This window comes from Heteronotia binoei, chromosome 1 (assembly GCF_032191835.1).
Source record: "Heteronotia binoei isolate CCM8104 ecotype False Entrance Well chromosome 1, APGP_CSIRO_Hbin_v1, whole genome shotgun sequence".
NCBI classification, from domain to species: Eukaryota; Metazoa; Chordata; class Lepidosauria; order Squamata; family Gekkonidae; genus Heteronotia; species Heteronotia binoei.
This window is the reverse complement of record NC_083223.1, coordinates 141,567,012-141,587,325: the sequence shown is the minus strand read 5'-3', so window position 1 is coordinate 141,587,325 and position 20,314 is coordinate 141,567,012. Positions and strand designations below refer to the sequence as shown.

Below are 20,314 nucleotides of genomic sequence, written 5' to 3'. Positions count from 1 at the left end.
ACCGTCCTGCAGATCTCTGAAGAAGTCCTCGGGTTCTCCACAAGGAAGAACAAGGACTGGTTTGATGAGAACAATCAAGAGATCCAAGAATTACTGGCAAAAAAGAGATCTGCCTACCAAGCACATCTTGCTCAGCCCTCCTGTCCTGGGAAAAAAGCAACCTTTCGCGCTGCATGTAGCAACCTCCAGCGCAAGCTTCGAGACATTCAGAACGAGTGGTGGACCAAGCTTGCAGAGAGAACCCAGCTGTGTGCAGACACTGGTGATTTAAGAGGGTTCTACGAAGCCCTGAAGGCAGTATATGGTCCATCATATCAGGCTCAGAGTCCCTTGCATAGTGCAGACGGCCAAGTGCTCCTCACAGACAAGGCATCCATACTGAACCGGTGGTCGGAGTATTTTCAGGTTCTCTTCAGTGCCAACCGCGTAGTTCAAGATTCAGCAATCCACCTCACCCCACTTCAACCGGTGAAAACAGAGTTGGATGAGATCCCCACCCTAGAAGAGACTGTTAAAGCCATCAAGCAACTGAAAAGTGGCAAGGCAGCAGGAGTTGATGGAATTCCACCAGAGATCTGGAAACATGGGGGCACAGTACTACATAGCTCACTTCACAAAGTACTTGTCACCTGCTGGGAACAAGGCAAATTACCACAGGACTTTCGCGATGCAATCATCATCACCCTATACAAGAACAAAGGGGAAAAGTCAGACTGCTCCAACTACCGGGGGATAACCCTGCTCTCCATCGCAGGCAAAATCCTTGCCAGAATACTCCTGAACAGACTGGTGCCCACCATTGCAGAAGAACTCCTCCCAGAGAGCCAGTGCGGCTTCAGAGCTAACAGGAGCACCACCGACATGGTATTTGTTCTCAGGCAGCTCCAAGAGAAATGCAGGGAACAGAACAAGGGTCTGTATGTGACTTTTGTCGACCTTACCAAAGCTTTCGATACCGTTAGCAGGAAAGGCCTGTGGCAAATCTTGGAACGTTTAGGATGTCCCCCAAGGTTCCTCAGCATGATCATCCAGCTACACGAAGACCAGCGAGGCCAAGTCAGACACTGCAACGACCTCTCGGAGCCCTTCCCAATAGGCACAGGTGTAAAGCAAGGCTGCGTTCTCGCGCCAACTCTCTTTACGATCTTCTTTAGCATGATGCTTCAAAGAGCCGCAGTAGATCTAGATGAGGACGATGGTGTCTACATCCGCTATCGCACCGATGGCAGCCTGTTCAACCTGAGGCGACTAAAGGCACACTCCAAGAAAATGGAAAAACTCATCCGAGAGCTACTGTTTGCTGATGATGCTGCACTCGTCTCCCACTCGGTATCAGCTCTGCAGCATATGACGTCCTGCTTTGCAGAGGCTGCCAAGCTATTCGGCCTAGAAGTTAGTCTGAAGAAGACAGAAGTTCTCCACCAGCCTGCACCCCAGGAAGATTATCAACCTCCCTGCATCACTGTGGGTGAATCAGTTCTGAAGACAGTCCAGCAGTTCAGCTACCTGGGGTGCATCATCTCCTCAGATGCCAAGATCGACAAGGAGATTGACAACAGGCTGGCAAAGGCAAACTGTGCATTTGGCCGACTGCACAAAAAAGTGTGGAGCAACAAGCATCTGAACAAACGCACAAAGATCAATGTTTACAAAGCGGTTGTGATGACAACCCTCATCTATGGCTCCGAATCGTGGGTTTTATACCGTCATCACCTGCGACTCCTTGAGCGCTTTCATCAGCGCTGCCTTCGCACCATCCTCAACATCCACTGGAGTGACTTTGTGACCAACACTGAAGTCCTCAAGTGGGCAGAGGTTACCAGCATCGAGGCACTGCTGTTGAAGACGCAGCTGCGCTGGGCAGGGCATATTTCTAGGATGGAAAACCACCGCCTTCCCAAGATTGCCCTGTATGGCGAACTCTCCACCGGCCATCGAAATAGAGGGGCACCAAAGAAGAGGTACAAGGACTCCTTGAAGAAATCCCTTAGCACCTGTCACATCAACCATCACCAGTGGTCTGACCTAGCCTCAGATCGCAAAGCATGGAGGCACACCATCCACCAGGCTGTCTCTTCCTTTGAGAACACACGCATAGCTGGTCTTGAGGACAAAAGGAGATTGAGGAAGAATCGCACTGCTACAGGACCAACCCTAAATCAGACTTTTCCCTGCAGCCGCTGTGGCCGGACCTGCCTGTCCCACATTGGTCTTGTCAGCCACCAGCGAGCCTGCAGCAAACGTGGACTATTGCACCCTTCTTAAATCTTCGTTCGCGAAGCCAAGCCGAGAGATTTATTTACAAGATTTATGCCCCACTTTTCAGGGCCACCAAGGTGCCTAACAAAAAAAACCATACATAATAAAATCACATCTTAAAAAGCATTAAAACAAATGATTAAAATGATTAAATCCTAAACTGATATACACATTAAAAAAATGAAACATAGGGCAGGAAGGAAGGATGACTGAGAGAACACCAAATGAAACAAAAAAGACTTCACTGACTAGTATAAGAGAGAAACAGAAGGGAACAGATGAGTCTTCCTAGGGAGAGAACTCCAGAGTTTTAGTGCTGCAACTCAGAAGGCCCTCTCCTGGATTGCCACCAACTTAAACAAGGAAGTAGGTCCTTGGAAGATGGTCACAGTGGTCCAGTGGGTTCATAAAGGAATAGTCAGTCCTTCATATATGTTGGTCTCAAGTCATATTTGCTTTTCAAATCCACTGAAAACAGATATAGATCTGTGTCATCTGTATCCTGTTGAATCATAGCCCAAATCGTCTGATGACCCTCCCCCCCATATATGATGTAGATGTTAATCAGAAAAGAGGACCTGAGGATCTCTCAGCATAGAAATAGCTAGTTATGGCACTGACTGGGAACACTCAAGCCCTTTCCCTCCTGAAAACTTTCAATCTTATTCAAAACCCTCCTTCGTTTGTCCCTTCTATTGCCCATTTCTAACCTCTTTCCTCCCAATCATTCTGCCCTCCTCTATCGGCTCTGTCTAACCCTCATGTCTCTCACTCAAACAACACATGCCTACTCCTTTACTGTGTCCCATCTCTAGGCTCTACATCCCTTTCCCTTCAACTCTGCCTCAACATCCTATCCTTCCCCCGGTACCCCCATCCTCATCATCTTCTCCGCTCAGACTCCTTCCTCAGCTTAACATCTGGAGGTGGCTTTCTAGTGAGCTGCATGAGCAACTTATATGGACAGGAGAAGGACAGGTCAGTTCTTCAGCCCAAATTTAAAAATGGGCTGAAAGATAGGTTATCATTTAACAGAACTAACAGTATGATCCCAGTCAGAGTTACTTCAATCTAAGCCCATAGAAATAAATAGGCATAATTTCCTCTTGGCACTGAATAGTATGCATAACTAAATTATGTGTGAAAATTTCAGGAACCTGGGAGTTCTCGTCTGCTCCTCCATGTGTGATATTGGTGGAATCATAACCCCATTTCTTGTCTATCGACTGGCAGATATCTGGCATGAGTTACCACTAGTAGTATTTGGTAAGAATCTTATTATGTTCTTTTAGGTTGACTGAAGGAACCAAAAATATACAGGTAATTTGTTGTAGAACACTGTGCTGTAGACACTACAGGTGCAAGTACCAAATTGTGGTGAATAGGTTCACATAGGAACTGACTCATGAATAACAGGTGAATATGCAGTCTGTTTGTAGCAACAGAAAAGAGCAGTTCATGTGGTTTGTGTGTGGATATATTTCCACACAGACTGTCTCCCCTCAGTCAAAATGTTTATCATTCTTCTTGTCAGATTCAAGAGGGGTGGTGTGTTTTTGTGCCTCCTTTGCCAGTGTTCCTTTGTGCTCCTTTTCCATTTTCTTGCACAGAGCTTTCAAAATCCCCCCTTGCTTGGATTTGTGACTGTGAGCTTTGAGATCAGTCCTTTTAAGTGGCACTGGGTTCTGCTGGGCCCTCTGTGATTGCACTGGTACTGCTAGACACATTATACTGGTTCTGCTGGGCTTGTAAAAATGCCCCCTGCTTGGATTGTGATTAAGTTGGCATTGCTACATCAGCACTGGGTTCCACTGGGCACTCTTTGATTGTGCCAGTATTGCTGGGCACTCTGTTCATTGCATTGGTTCTGCTGGGCTTGCATAAATGCCCTCCACCTCCAGTTTCTACTGCAGAGATTCTCTGGGACTTTGATTCTGTTCTACTGGACTTCTATTGCCCTTGCCTTTTTTGCTTTTTCCTATCCATTGGAAACAATGGAGAATGGAGGCACCTTCTTTCGGAGGCTATAAGTTGAACTCCATAAATCCAATCCTCACCAAACTTGGAGGGGCAGGTAGAGAAGAGTTAGCTGGAGACCCCTTGCAAACTTGGTGTCTCTAGCATGCCAAGAGGGCTATTCTACCACATCATGAATCTAACATTTGGAGTCTCAATGTTCATGATGGTTCATGGCTCATAAACCATGGAACAAACCACATTTTCCTAGTTTGTGCCCATCCCTACCCATGGTGCTGACTGGAGGGGACATGAGGGGGCTAACAGGAAGAGGCAGTCCTATTAGTGCCAGCTAATATAGTGCACTCCATACAGCATGTTTTCATCTGAACTTTTGTTTGTACTTTGTTTGAAGCTGTGGTTGGCCTTATTGATGGTGGCTTGGTGTTGCTCTTACCTGAAACGAAAGGAAAAACATTACCAGAAACTATTGAAGAAGCTGAAAATATGCACAGGTATGGGCTTGTAGAACTTATCCTAAAGAGAAAGGCATTAACAAAGAACAAAATGTTCTAAATATCACAGGACACAAGTATGTGTAACCAGAAGGAGAAATTGTTGAAAAAGAGAAGAAACAATTGGGGGCACCACATTATTAGAGAGCAAGAGCAAAGAAAATAAAACATTTTTTTCCTGTAGAGCTACAAATTTTGTTGAATAATCTATTAAAAACCTTTTGAAGACTAAAAAATAAGCCTCCAATTAATTGGGCAGCTTTTTAAAAACAAAACAAAACAAAACTTTAAAATAGAAATAAAAACTGTGGGTTTTATTTTATTCTTATATTTCATTTGGTCAGGAAGTGTCCAGAGTGACAGGCACTATATTCATGCTTGAATATAAAGTTTCTCTGCTTCACTGAGGCAATTGCTTTGAAGTTGGTACCAGTACCAGCTACCTTATTCAAAAGATACGATAACTGGAAGTTCTTTGGATATCAGAGACCAATTTATTTTTTACTTTGACCCTAGCTTTTTGGATTTATTCCCACAGGCAAGGAAAGCATAAAGAAAAAATGATTTATCTCCATGTTCGAAGCTCAGATATGAAGAACTAAGAATAGTTGCTTTTGCCTGGATGTTCTCTTGATGACACATGAAAGAAAAAAATGGAGAATGTGTGGATACATGTAAATTGTAATAGTCCTTTAAACATTCTGTCACCTTTTGGTTCTTTGTTCAAGTTTGATTCTTTGTTCATTACTGCAGTGATTGTTCAAAGAATGCTTTGCTGATGAGAACTGTATAGAATATCTCCTGATGTTGTTCCAGAGCTGCTTGGAACCATCTGAGTGCTTGAATAAAATATTACAGTGGTTGTTGAGAGTTTAAGTTACCATACACAGTCCTCAGATGAATTCTGGGTCTTCCATGAAGTTACTCACACATGCACTTGTAAGTTGCCTGCTGCATGGGGTCAGTTTTAGAATTATGACTATGATGTACAGAAGGAAGATATTGTCCAGCCACCACCCATCCAATCATCTTGTTAAAGAATAAAGCATTTGTTCAACAATTATTAAGATCCCCTATTTTTCTCCAGACCATTTCACATCATATGTAATCAGATTCACATTTAAGGGTACCGTAATTCTGATACAATCAGTGAAACAGCTGCACAAATACAGGTCTTGAATGTAGGGTTAAAAATGATAATTGGCCTTGTGGAAGATCATTATGGCAAATTTTTGAAATCTCATGTTCAACATGTTTTTTTAAAAAAGGCCTTAAGGAAAAGATGGCTGAAAGTAAGATATTTATGAGAAAAAAAAGAAAGGTAATCTTTCAGATTATGTATTTTAGATGAAAGACTGTAAGAAGAACATTAGCAAAGGAAAGATCTACACCCACATAACAGCAAGGAAGACCAGACATGGTTGTAACAACACTCTCACCCATAATGAGAAATGGGAAGTGAAAACGGAAGGCTTCTTTACAGTGCATTTGATCAGCCAAAATAAGCAATCCCTAAAACTAAGGGAAGCAATTGTTACCATTTGGCTATGCACTGGATACAATTTCCAAGAATTTGTGGTCCAGCAAATATTTTGAGTCTATCTATCTGTTTTATCCCATTGTTGTGCTTGCCCCCTTCTCTGAGCAGTGTGAAGTTTTGTGGTCTAGCACAGGCCAAAATGTGTTGCCTAAGGAGGGTAGAAATCACTGGAGTCTTCTAGTGTCTTTGTAATAGTTGCTTTATTCACAAATACACAGGCAAAACATAGTTGGAGAACCAAAGACAACAAACCATCTACCCTACATCAAATCCATTCCCAGAGGCATTACATAAATTGAAAGGGGGATATAGCTGGCCTCCCAACACCGAATGACTACCAACTGGACTGGAAGAAATCGGGCCGATATAGTTGGCATCTTTCGAACACCTAAATTAAGTGTCTACCTTATCCACACTGCCTTAACTTAAGTTAAATCTGAGCTATCGGCTCAACTGTCTTAAAATTTTAATATGTTTTAATTTACAACTGTTTTACTGTTTAACTATTGTTGGTTTTTAACAAACAGTTAAAATATGCTGGAATCTGCCCTGAGCCCTTAGGGGAAAGGTCGGAATATAAATTCACAGAAATAAATAAATAAATATTCACAGCCATCATAAAGCATTAACAAGCATTATCATCCCTTTTTTTGCATAAAATAATAATAATAATAATAATAATAAATTTTATTTCTATCCCGCCCTCCCCACCTTAGCGGGCTCAGGGCGGCTAACAGCATATTACAAAACATACAGTGATATTATAAAAACATTTAAATCCAACAATATAAAACATCAACAATAAAACTACTAACATTAAAAACCAGTTCAATGATATAATTATTCTGCGGTGTGAATCTTCAGACCGCATTGGCGGCTCCTTAATTCTTGATCTTCCTAACAGTCCGGGTGTGCCAGTTTAAAAAGGACGGTCTTGCAGGCCCTGCGGAACTGCTCAAGGTTCCGCAGGGCCCGCACCTCCTCGGGGAGTCGGTTCCACAGAGTAGGAGCCGCACTCGAGAATGCCCGTACTCTGGTGCTCTGATGTTTAATCTCCTTCGGCCCGGGGATGGTCATCAGATTTTTCCCGACTGACCTCAGTGCTCTCTGGGGTTCGTATGGGGAAAGACGGTCCCTCAGGTAGGTGGGTCCTCGGCCATATAAGGCTTTAAAGGTAACGACCAACACTTTGTACTGGACTCGGTATATAATTGGCAGCCAGTGCAGTTCACGTAGCCCCGGCTGTATATGCTCCCGTTTTGGAAGTCCCAACAACAGCCTGGCCGCCGCGTTCTGCACTAGCTGCAGCTTCCGAGTCCGGCACAGAGGTAGCCCCAAGTAGAGGGCATTACAGTAGTCTAGTCTTGAGGTGACCGTTGCGTGGATCACCGTTGCGAGGTCCCGGCGCTCGAGGAAAGGGGCCAACTGCCTTGCCCGCTTCAGATGGAAGAATGCTGACTTGGCAGTGGCTGCTATCTGGGCCTCCATTGATAGTGAAGGCTCCAGTAAAACACCTAGGCTCTTTACCTGGCGCGCTGCTTTCAATAGCGCACCGTCGAAGGCCGGGAGAGCTATTTCCCTTCCCAGGGCGCCGCGGCCCACGCACAGGACCTCTGTCTTCGCTGGGTTCAGCTTCAGCCCGCTCAGCCTGAGCCATGTCGCGACAGCCTGTAAAGCCCGGTCGAGATTCCCTGGTGCGGAGTTGGGCCAGCCGTCCATTAGCAGATAGAGCTGGGTGTCGTCTGCATATTGATGGCAACCCAGCCCAAACCGCCGGGCAATCTGGGCGAGGGGGCGCATATAGATGTTGAACAACATCGGGGAGAGAACTGCTCCCTGAGGCACCCCACAATCCAGTGTGCGCCTCCGGGATCGTTCTCCCCCAATAGCCACCCTCTGTCCCCGACCTAGGAGAAAGGAGGAAAGCCATTGCAGGGCCGACCCCTCAACCCCAATGTCGGCGAGGCGGCGCGTCAGTAGCCGATGGTCGACTGTATCAAATGCAGCCGACAGATCTAACAGCATCAGCACTGCAACGCCGCCTCGATCCAGTTGCCGTTGGAGGTCATCCACTAAGGCGACCAGCACCGTCTCCGTCCCATGGCCCGGCCGGAAGCCTGACTGACATGGGTCCAGGACAGAAGCGTCATCCAGAAACCTCTGAAGCTGCTGCGCCACAGCCCTCTCAATAATTTTACCTAAAAACGGTAAATTAGACACCGGTCGATAGTTCGCCAATTCGGCCGGGTCTGCTGTAGCTTTTTTCAAGAGAGGGCGGACCAAGGCCTCTTTTAGGGGTGTTGGAAATTGCCCCTCTAAGAGGGACCTATTTATGATGTCCCGTAAAGGACATCTAAGCTCCCCCTGGCAGGATTTAATCAGCCAAGAGGGGCAGGGGTCCAGATCGCATGTTGTCGGGCGAGCAGCGGAGAGGATTCTGTCGACTTCCTCCAGGCTGAGCGGGTCGAAGTGGTCCAGCACTAAACCTGAAGACAGGCACGGAGCCTCAATTTCACTCACTGTATCCAAGGTGGTAGGCAGGTCTTGGCGGAGCAACGAGATTTTATCTGCAAAATATCTCGCAAATGCCTCACAGCCTATCAATGCCTACAATCAAAGTGATTGGATGTGAAGCGTATAGCGCAGATCTATCCACAAATGTTGAGCAAATCCAAAGCTTATTAAATGTGGACCTCCTACATTGTCTGATACTTCAGATACCTACTGATACAGATCAACTATCATATGGAAGGTTCCACCATAGTTTAGATATTATTGCCAAAGGTGCAAGAAGGTTATTTGGACATCAAAATGAATGGATATGCCTTTGTCCTTTCAGTGGCAATAAGTAAGAGACCCAGGGCTTTTTTTGTAGCAGGAACTCCTTTGCATATTAGGCCACACACCCCTGATGCAGCCAATCATCCTGGAGCTTACAGTAAGCCCTGTACGCTCTTGGAGGATTGACTAAAAAAGCCCTGAAGAGACCTGAAGAACTCATAGGGGACATCTCATTTTCCCCTTCACCTCCCTCCTCCATATTTCCCTTCTATGAAAGTCCCCATAACTGAGCCTGCCTAGGCAGGGAGGGCAGGGTATAAATAAAAAGTTATTTTATTATTTATTTATTTCACTTTTTTTTTTTTTGCTTCCTTCTCTCCTTCCTCCCAAATGGCCCCTCCAGCTTTCCCTTTTTCTCTCCCTGTGAAAGTTTCTACTTAGGAAAACTATGGCCCAGTTGCACATTGCTGGACATTAGGCTGGGCTCAATTTCACAGTAACAAACCCACAAGGACTTGCGCTGAGCACTTCTCTTTCCCTTGTATCCCTCCTCCCTACACTAAATCCTCTTTCCTTCCTCCTGGCAACCCCATATCCTCTCCCCTTTTCCTGCTTCCTTCTCACTTCCTATCAATCAAGTCAAGCCCCCCTCCCCATTTTCAGCTTTCCCTCCTTCTCGTCTCTTGGCAACCTCTTCCTGTGAGTTGTACGGTGCCAGCCATTGGGTCCAGGGCCAGTTTTACAGTGGGGAACCCACAAACACCTGTGAGGCCACCTCACTTTACCCTGTATCCCCTTCCCCCTCTATTTCCTTTTTCTGCTGTCATCTCCCCTGTCCCTGCTTCCTTCTCCACCCACCACCTATCCTATCTTTGATCTGCCCAGTATCTTCAGCTACATTTATCATTTATTTACTTCATTTATACCTCTTCTTTCTCCACAATGGGGACCCAAAGCAGCTGACACCATTGTCCTGTCTTCTGTTTTACCATCACAAGAACTGTGTTAGGTAGTTTAGGATGAAATAGTGTGACTGGCCCAAGGTCATCCAATAAGTTTCCATGGCAGAAGGAGGAGTTGAACCTGATTCTACTAGATCAGGGGTCCTCAACCCCCGGGCCACAGACTGGAACTGGGCCATGGCCTGTCCTTAACCAGGCCACCCACCTTTGGCCGCCCCCTCCCCCGCAGCCCCATTTGTTTGTTTGTGTGTGTGCGCATACATATGTGTGTGCATGCCTGGAAGTCATGGCTGACTTCTAGTGACCCCTAGTGGAGCTTCGACATTTCAGAGAGGTGACCTGCTTGCCTGCCTCTGCATCCTGGCCCTGGTATTCCTTGGAGGTCTCCCATCCAGGTTCTTGCCAGGGTTGATTGTGCATAGCTTTCAGATCTGACAAGATCATACTTGCCTGGGTTATCCAGGTCAGAGCTGTATCAAGGACTCTTGTGTGTCAAATACGGCATCCAGACCAACAGGAATTCCAACTCTGCTTCTTCTTTGATGTGAATTAAGTAAAAGTTTTCTCCAGGGAAACTACAGTCTGGAGATGAGCTGTAGTGGCTCTCTCCCAAGTTGCCACTCCTGGTTCTCCGTTCTTCATCAGGTTCGGACTAGCGGGTGGGGGGGAGAGGTGGCTTTTTTTCTTACGGGAGGATTGCTCCTTCAGGGCGCTCCCTCCGCCAAAGATCGTAGGCATAGAATGTGCTGGCCTGGTGCAGGATGTAGGGGAGAGTTTAGCAATCTGGCTGGTGTACCGTCTGCCTAACGCACCAGCCAGTGCCCTACCATCCCTGATGGAGGCTGTAGCAGGCTGGGCACTGGAGCACCCTCGGCTTATAGTCTTGGGTGACTTCAATGTCCATGCTGAGGATGCAGCATCCACTCGGGCGACGGACCTAGTGCTTTCCGTGGCAGCACTGGGACTCTCCCAATATGTAACGGTGCCTACGCACCAGACTGGGCATACATTAGACCTGATCTTTGTGGCGGGAGTTGGAGTGGATCAGATTTCTGCCGAGGCAGTGCCATAGTCTGACTACTATGCCCTGAGGGCTCGTGTGAATACGCCACCTCTACCCCGTTTAGGCGGTGAGCAAGTTTTAGCTCGCCCATGTAGCCAGATGGACCCTGTGCGGCTTCAAGTGGCTATGCAGGATCCCTGGCCCTCTGGTGACTTGCTGGATGAACTGGTGGAGAACTGGAACAACCAGCTCTCCACGGCCATCGACGAGATCGCCCCCCGACGTCCTCTTCATCCTCGTTCATGATCCGCTCCATGGTATACCCTGGAGCTGCGATCAATGAAATGGCAATTAAGACAACTAGAGAGACAATGGCGACATACTCGCGACGAAGCTATGAACATCTTATAGGTCATTTATGCGGACCTATGAGATGGCAGTCCAGGCCACAAAGAAGACTTAGTTTGCGTCCTGGATTGCATCTGCGACCTCGCGCCCAGCACAATTGTTTAGTATAATTCGGTCATTAACAATTTTACCACATCGTAAACAAAATATTAGAGAATTGAAAATAGGCTGTGAGGCTTTTGTGAGTTTTTTCGCAGATAAAGTGTCATCGCTCCGGCACGACCTTCCTGCCATAACTGATATAGTGAAAGAACTTGGGGCACCGAGTGCATCTTCTGGTCCAATTCTGGATTCCTTCAGTCCACTCAGCCTAGAGGAAGTCGGCAGGATCCTTTTATCTGTATGCCCTACGACTTGTAGGTTGGATCCGTGCCCGTCCTGGCTTATAAAAGCTAGCCAGGTGATGCTATGTGAACCACTGCAAGGTATCATCAATAGATCTCTGACAGGACGGATCTTTCCCACACCCCTTAAGAGGCTGTGGTCCATCCCCTCTTGAAAAAACCATCTGCAGATCCGGCCATATTGGCGAGCTATCGGCCGGTATCAAACCTTCCCTTTTTGGGTAAGGTTATAGAGTGGGCAGTAGCAATTCAGCTACAGGGATTCCTGGAGGACACTTCCACACTGGATCCATTCCAGTCCGGCTTTCGACCAGGTCATGGGATGGAGACGGTTCTGGTCGCTCTCATGGATGACCTCTTATGACATCTGGATCGGGGCGGCTCAGCAATGCTGTTATTATTGGACCTGTCAGCTGCTTTTGATACAGTTGATTATCAGCTACTGACTGGCTGCCTTGCCGATGTGGGGATTCAGGGGTCCGCCTTACAATGGTTGACCTCCTTTCTCCAAGATCGGGGACAAAGGGTGGTGATAGGGGAGGGGAGGAGTCACCCAGAGACACTCACTCACATGTGATATGCCTCAGGGTGCAGTTCTCTCCCCGCTGTTATTTAACATCTATATGCGCCCCCTTGCCCAGATTGTCAGGAGGTATGGACTGGGTTGTCACCAATACGCAGACAACACCCAGCTCTATCTATTGATGGGTGGCCAGTACGACTGTACCCCAGAAAATCTGGACCTGGCTATTCAAGCCGTAGCATCTTGGCTCAGGCTGAGTCGGCTGAAGTTGAATCCGACGAAGACGGAGGTTCTCTATCTGAGCCGGGGTGGTCCAAGGGGAGGGGTCCAACTGCCGGCTCTTGATGGGGTGCCACTGATACCGGCCCCTAAGATCAAGAGCTTGGGCATGCTCCTTGAGTCCTCCCTTACAATGGAGGCCCAGGTAGCAACCACTATTAGATCCACATTTTTTAATCTCCGGCAGGTGCGGCAGTTGGCTCCTTTTCTGGAGCACAACGACTTAGCAATGGTGATCCATGCTACGGTCACCTCAAGAATAGATCACTGTAATGCTCTCTACATGGGGCTACCCTTGGCGCTGACTTGTAAACTACACCTAGTGTAGAACGCTGCGGCACGGCTGTTAATGAGGCTCCCTCGATGGGAACACATTCAGCCAGTGCTGAAAGAGCTGCACTGGCTACCTATTGTGTTCCGAGTCCGTTTCAAGGTGTTGGTATTGACCTTTAAAGCCCTTTATGGTCAGGGACCTGTTTATCTGCAGGACCGCCTTTCCCCATATATCCCCTAGAGAGCACTGCATTCAGCGACAAAAAATTTGCTATCCACCCCTGGACCAAAGGAGGCCAGGTTGCGTTTGACACGAGCCAGGGCCTTCTTGGTAGCAGCACCAGAGTTATGGAATGCTCTCCTGGAGGCCATAAGGGCCCTGCAGGACCTTCTTACATTCCGTGGGGCCTGTAAGACCGAATTGTTTAGACAGGCCTTCGATGTTTAAACCAAGAGAAAGCTGCCACCTGACATCAGCTAGAGTTTCCAGTGACCAACCGTCTGAAAAACAGAACCGCCAACATAGTAATGGTAAAGCACCGTGAAATAGTTTTTAAATTTTAATTGTATTAATGTTTTGTAGATTTTATTGACATTGTTTTAAATCATGTAATGAATGTTGTGAGCTGCCCTGAGTCCGCTAGCGGAGAGGGCAGGATAAAAGTCTAATGTAAATAAATAAAATTCCAGGGGATCCCCAGGTCGCAGCTGGAGGCTGGCATCCCTAGATGATTCTATTTCAGCTAACATTTGAAAGGTGAAGAGTACTATTACACATTCTGATGCTAAGCCTGTATATGTGTAGGTAATTTCAAAGGGGATTACTGTTGTTATTAAGTCTTCCTTCCACAGTTTGACAGCTGCAACGTGACAGCAAGTGATCTAGCTGGCAGGCTAGGTCACTGTGGCCTTGCTAGCAAGCCGGTTCTGGCCGGTTGAGGACAGGTGGAAAGTACCTGCTGAGTCAGCATGACTATGGACTGCCATGATTGGCTGATGGACATATATATGGACTGCACTGTCAGTGCACAGTGCTCTCATTGTAGAAACGTATGCTGGCGGAGCACTTTGATCCTGTGATTGATGTTGGTTACTGCACTAGTGGATTCTTTGTATATAGTCTGTAAATACACTGTTTTAACACTAGCTGCAGGTGTCTGGCTCACTTCCTTACTGGAGCTCACTGTTGTATATATCTCACTTCTCACTCTGCACACACCCGCACCGACAATTACTCCTAAATCAGTGTGAAGAACAATGAACTCTATGGGTTTTTTTTTAATTTTTAATACTATATCTGCTATTATTTGAAATGTTTTGATGCATGCATTATTGCTAGCTGTCCTGAAGGCAATTGTCCATGATATAAAAATTGATAGACAGGTAAATCAATTTATGTCTGTTAAAAAATGCATCTCAGCCAGATTGTGTAAAGCAAAGCCTCATTTTTCAGAAGTCTCATTTAATTTTGTTTTAAATGTAAATTTCCTAAGTAACATGCTGCATTAACCATATAAACCATTTAAAAACATACAGACACAGAGGACAATAATATGCATTTGTTAATGTAATGATTCTTGGAATCATGCAAGGCCTTTCAGTTTGTTGTTTCTTGGCACATTCATTTGTAAGCAAAGTTGGACTCTTTGCACACAGCATTTGAAATAACACTTTTAAAATAATACTCAACATATTATTAATTAAGGTGACTAGTGTGATACTGATGGAAATTTTCTACATCTTCAATGGTTTCAGGCAAGGTTCTCCCTTTAGTCTCAGGTAGAAGTAGTACTGATCCACCAGCAATCAAACCAACTAAAGCTACCAAAGAAATGCACAAAAGACAAAAATCAGAATTCAAGATACAATGTATTACATTGCAACTTTAAAAAGTTACTGGCAGCAGCAATCCTATGCATCCCTTTCGACTCAGTGGGACTCAGGGTTAACCTAAATGAGAGACTGGAGATTGGATCTTCTACCTTTTAAAAAAATTATTTAAGGGAGCAGGGGCATTAGACTAGGCACTGGTGCTGCACAGGAAGATTTACAATTGAAAATATGCTATTGCAATGTACATTGTCCTCCCAGTGTATTATTTTGCCTCATAATAAACAAACAAAAAAAATAGTAGAGGGGAAAAGGCAGATGCCTTAGATCCCCACTGAGCTTACTCCCTTCCAACACATTACCACCACATCTTCAGGAATTTCCCAAACCCACGTTAGCAAACTGTAGGAAGATGGGAGGTACCAATTTGGCCACTTTTAAGTGGTACTCTATAACAGCTTACTTTTAGCCAGAGAGCAGAAGCTTGAAAACCATTTTGGTACAGATCAGTTTGTTGTGACTTTCAACTTGAGCAAAATGATAAATGTGTTGTTGTTTTCTGCCTACAGATGGAGATTCCAAACCAGAACTGAACATCTCAGTTTGTTTTCAAAAAACAGCCACATCTTGTGTATAGCGTGGGTGATTGTTATATGCTACTTAGCTGCCCTGAGTATAGTGTTAAAGACACTCTCAAGAGAACTTTCCTCTCTCTCATGCTTGTTAGCAGAGCATATCTTCAAAGCCTGGGTTGTTTCTTTCCCCCACAGGAAGCCAGGTGCATGTTGGTCTGGCTCATCCAAATGTTTGGGATAACTTAATAAATGATTATTTGACTGGCAACCAGCATTTAGAAAAGACGACACCTAGTTTTAGTCATGCATGTAGTCTCGGATTCTAGCAAACTTGACTGTGTGTATGTGTGTTCAAGGTTCAGCTGATGGAAACTTAGCTTTCATTTTCTGTAACTTTGATGCTTTATTTAAAATCTTCTTGTAAGCAAACCTGGATCTTGCCCATCATTTCTGTGGGATTTCGTAAAACCTTGGAACATTTTGTCATTTCGCCTTATATAAACAAATGTATCAAACAAAAAGTCTCTTTTAGACTATTTCTGTGCAGCTGCCAGACATCTAATTGCTTCTTCCTGGATATTGTCCAAACCCTTGACAATAACAAATTGGCTTCTAATACTTCAAGAGTTTTGTATAATTGATAGGCTGTTAAACTCTGTGTCCAACACTAACTCTGCTAACCTATCTCTTCGCTTTGAAACTATCTGGTTTCCTTTCCTAGAATGCTTGGCTCAATATGACTAATATGCTTCCCTTCTAGATGCAGTGAACATCATTTATTGAATGCTTGGTTATATTTATTACTTTAATTTACTGTCATTAGAAAGGTTATATAATATAAATTTTATCTGCTGAATGTACGTTGCTTTAATGCTATTATTGACTCTATAGCAATTATTTGTGTCTATTATGTTATATTGTAATCTCTGACTTAAAATAATGTTGAAAAAAGGTTAAAAAATAACAGAGTCTGTATTATATACTCAAGAGAAAAGGGAATGGAAAGTACAGTAAACAAGCTCATTCTTTTCATTCTGATGAAATGAAAATTCCTCCATGATATCTGAACACCATTATAATTTAGGTATGGTTCATATGCCCAAGCACTCCATAGCAGAATTCTAGAAAATACTTACTAAAGACTACAAGAGGTAGCTCATGCCAGATCTCTGCTAGCCTATAAACAACGAATGGTGATATTATTCCACCCAAATCACATAAGGAAGAACAGACCATCACACCAAGGTTTCTGGGTAAAAAGAAACATATAATATATTATTATATAAATGATTTGCAAAGCAAAAATACTGAGGCTGCAAAGCTGGTCACAATACCTGCTTTTTAGGTATGGAGTAGAAAGAGATGTCTACATTCAATCTATTTTCCAGATCAGCTAGGAAATCAAACTTTCCACAATTGAAGGTTACTTTTTCTTTGGCACCCTCAGTTCCCTGAGCAGTTAACAATCTTCAGGGTGTAGGGTGGCCAGACCGTCCCGGGCACCCGGGAATGTCCCGGTTCTGGCCCCCTATTCCCGCCTCCCGGGCTGGCTATACCGGGACCATTAGAGGTCCCGGTTTAGCCAGCCCCGGAGGCGGTGGGCCGCGGGCGCCGGCGGGGAAGGCGGCGAGTGAGGGAGGGAGTAGGGACGCTTCCTCCCTCACTTGCCGCCTTCCCCGCCCGTGCGTGGGGCCCGGCGGCGATGGCGGAGGCCTCTCCGCGGCCTCCGCTGGTCTCTGGAGGGCCTCCAGCGACCAGCGGAGGCCACGGAGAGGCCTCTGCTGGTCGGCGCTGGTCGCTGGAGGCCCTCCAGAGACTCTGGAGGGCCTCCAGCGACCAGCGGAGGCCGCGGAGAGACCACGGAGAGGTCGCGGAGAGGCCGGCGCTGGTCCCTGGAGGCCCTCCAGAGACCAGCGGAGGCCCTCCCCGGCCTCCGCAGCAGCCGCTGCCAGCAGCACCAGCCGCCCGGAGGAGAGGCCGCCACCCGCCCTGGATGAAGGTAAGCAGGGAGGGAGAGGGCTGAAAGCGGGGGGGGGGCGGCCTTCCTTCCCTCCCTTCCCTCCTTCCTTCCCTCCCTCCCTCCTCCCTTCTCTCCCTCCCTCCTCCCTTCCTTCCCTCCCTCCTCCCTTCCTTCCCTCCTTCCTCTCTTCCTTCCCTCCTTCCCTCCTTCCTTCCTTTCTTCCTTCCTCCCTCCTTCCTTCCCTCCCTCCTTCCTTCCTTTCTTCCTTTCCTCCCTCCCTCCTCCCTTCCTTCCCTCCCTCCTTCCTCCCTCCCTCCTTCCTTTCTTCCTTCCTCCCTCCCTCCTTTCCTCCTTCCTTCCTTCCTTCCCTCCCTCCTTCCTTTCTTCCTTCCCTCCTTCCCTCCCTTCCTTCCCTCCTTCCTTCCCTCCCTCCTTCCTTCCCTCCCTTCCTTCCTTCCTTCCCTCCCTTCTTCCCTCCTTCCCTCCCTCCTTCCTTTCTTCCTTCCCTCCTTCCCTCCCTCCCTCCTCCCTCCCTTCCTTCCCTCCTTCCTTCCCTCCCACCCTCCTTTCTTCCTTCCCTCCCTCCCTCCTCCCTTCCTTCCTTCCCTCCTTCCTTCCCTCCCACCCTCCTTTCTTCCTTCCTTCCCTCCCTCCCTTCCTTCCCTCCTTCCCTCCCTCCCTCCCTCCTTCCTTCCTTCCTTCCCTCCCTCCTCCCTTCCCTCCCTCCTCCCTCCCTCCCTCCCTCCCTCCTTCCTTCCTTCCTTCCTTCCTTCCTTCCCTCCCTCCCTCCTCCCTTCCTTCCCTCCCTCCTTCCTCCCTCCCTCCCTCTGGCCACCCCTGGAGTAGACAACACTGACTTTGGTGGACCCAAGCACTGATTCAGTGTAAGGGAGCTTTGTGTTTGTGACTGGACTAGACAATACTGACTTTCGTGGACCCAAGCACTGATTCAGTGTAAGGGAGCTTTGTGTTTGTGACTGGACTAGACAATACTGACTTTCGTGGACCCAAGCACTGATTCAGTGTAAGGGAGCTTTGTGACTGGACTAGACAATACTGACTTTCGTGGACCCAAGCACTGATTCAGTGTAAGGGAGCTTTGTGTTTGTGACTGGACTAGACAATACTGACTTTCGTGGACCCAAGCACTGATTCAGTGTAAGGGAGCTTTGTGTTTGTGTCTTCTGGTGCAATTTTGTTCTCAGATCCTGTATTTACTTCATCAGTATATGGGATAAGGCACTTTCTCAACTGTGCTGCATAATGCAGCCTATTTATTTTGTCCTGTTTGCTCTGTTGGCTCTATCTGCGCCACCTTCATCACTTTCGGGGTGTGGATCCCGCAGTGGGGTGGTCTCCCGACTCCCTCCGCTGGCTGTTTCTGATAGCCCTGTGCCCCCTCTTTCATTTGATATGTGTCCCGTGCGGGTGCCACCCTCCCGCCGGGAGATGCCGCAAAATGAGCCCCCTTGAGGCTTATGGCGGCAGGGCTCGGGGGAAGCGAGCTAGACTGCTGTTCTTTTGAGGGGTTATAGAGTGTTTCGAGCCCGTCCCTGTGGCATCGGTCCCATCGTTGTGGGGCCCAGGGGGCCGGCGCAGCGGCACACTGAAGCAGCCTGTCGGTCACTTCCGGGTTCCTGTCCTGCATCTCGACCTGTGTTATTAGTAACAGGCTGCTTCGGCGTGCCGCTGCGCCGGCCCCCTGGGTCCCACAACGATGGGACCGATGCCACAGGGACGGGCTCGAAACACTCTATAACCCCTCAAAAGAACAGCAGTCTAGCTCGCTTCCCCCGAGCCCTGCCGCCATAAGCCTCAAGGGGGCTCATTTTGCGGCATCTCCCGGCCGGAGGGTGGCATCCGCACGGGACACATATCAAATGAAAGAGGGGGCGCAGGGCTATCAGAAACAGCCGGCGGAGGGAGTCGGGAGACCACCCCACTGGGGGATCCACACCCCGAAAGTGATGAAGGTGGCACAGATAGAGCCAACAGAGCAAACAGGACAAAATAAATAGGCTGCTTTATGCAGCACAGTCTCACTGGAATCTCACTGGAATCTGACTGGCTTCTCAGCATGGAACGCGTTCTCTCTAGTCTTCTCACTTTGAAAAAAGTAAAAAAAGAGTTTCATTTAACTTTACTTCCCCCTTTCCCTCTCTATAAATAATCTTGGTGTTTCCGGCGGTGATATTTGGGGGATTTTTGGGGACGTCACAGGAAGTGCTGTGAAGTCACTTCCTGTTTCCGGCAGTGGCATTTGGGGGAAATGATGTCATTTGGGGGAAATGATGTCACATGAAGTGATGTCACTTCCTGCTTCCAGCAGGTGGCGCGGGGGGAATGATGTCACAAGAAGTGATGTCACTTCCTGTTTCCGGTACATGGCGTGGGGGGGGGATGATGTCACTTCCTGTTTCCGGCGGCGGCACGACGTCGCCGGAAGTGACGTCACTTCCTGTTTCCGGCGGTGCGCGCGCTTCGCGCGTGCACACCCCTTCCTTCCCCCACCTAAAGGTGTCCCTGGCTGACCTTCAGACATTATGGCCACCCATTTATTTTTCTTTGGAGAAGAGAGCACTGGAGACTTTATAGCAGGGGGGTTGAACTCATTTGCTATGAGGGCCGGATCTGACATAAATGAGACCTTGTCGGGACGGGCCATGTGTGTCATGAAATGTAATGCCAGGTAGCAGAGATTTAAATTTTATAAAGCACACAGACAAACACAACTAAAGATTTTTTTTAAACAACCCTTAAAATAAAACATGTTTGAAACATTAGCACTTGGTGGTCTTAAAGGTGCTTTCTTTGTATCTCTCGCATGGGATCCAGGGAACTGGGCAAAGGAAGCTCCGGCTCTTTCCTTCCTTCCCCAGGGGGCCAGAAGGGGGAGGAGCCTCAGCCAACAGAAGGAAGAGAGGCTTGGTTCAGTAACTCTGCTGTTCAATTGAGAGAGCCTGGCAAAGCAAGCTATTCCTAACAGCTCTTCCTCCCCAAGGAAGGAGACTCAGCCATGGAGAAAATAGAAAATAAGCCTAGTCAAGATCCCTTTGCTCTTTAGCTTCTGTGTGATTGAGCAAGCCTGGCAAAGCAAGCTGTTATG

The 20,314-nt window shown here is 47.1% G+C and overlaps 2 protein-coding genes across 3 annotated transcripts in view; one reads left to right on the top strand and one right to left on the bottom strand.

The window, feature by feature from the left end:
- The window catches only part of LOC132586871 (solute carrier family 22 member 2-like), a 42,782-nt gene extending 37,399 nt beyond the window's left edge, over positions 1-5,383 (top strand). Inside the window, exons 9-11 of one of the 2 annotated variants that reach the window (XM_060259011.1) lie at positions 3,413-3,525; positions 4,631-4,730; positions 5,269-5,383. In XM_060259011.1, coding sequence (XP_060114994.1) covers positions 3,413-3,525; positions 4,631-4,730; positions 5,269-5,332 — 277 coding nt within the window. In that variant the 3' untranslated portion in view covers positions 5,333-5,383. The remainder of the gene's footprint in view (positions 1-3,412; positions 3,526-4,630; positions 4,731-5,268) is intronic. The other variant, XR_009556392.1, reaches the window with a different exon arrangement.
- An 8,888-nt stretch (positions 5,384-14,271) lies between these two features.
- The window catches only part of LOC132573910 (solute carrier family 22 member 2-like), a 45,818-nt gene continuing 39,775 nt past the window's right edge, over positions 14,272-20,314 (bottom strand). The window contains exons 9-10 of the mRNA XM_060241863.1: positions 16,385-16,497; positions 14,272-14,664 (exon numbers count right to left, since the gene is read on the bottom strand). Of these exons, the coding sequence (XP_060097846.1) occupies positions 14,540-14,664; positions 16,385-16,497 (238 nt within the window). The 3' untranslated portion in view covers positions 14,272-14,539. The remainder of the gene's footprint in view (positions 14,665-16,384; positions 16,498-20,314) is intronic.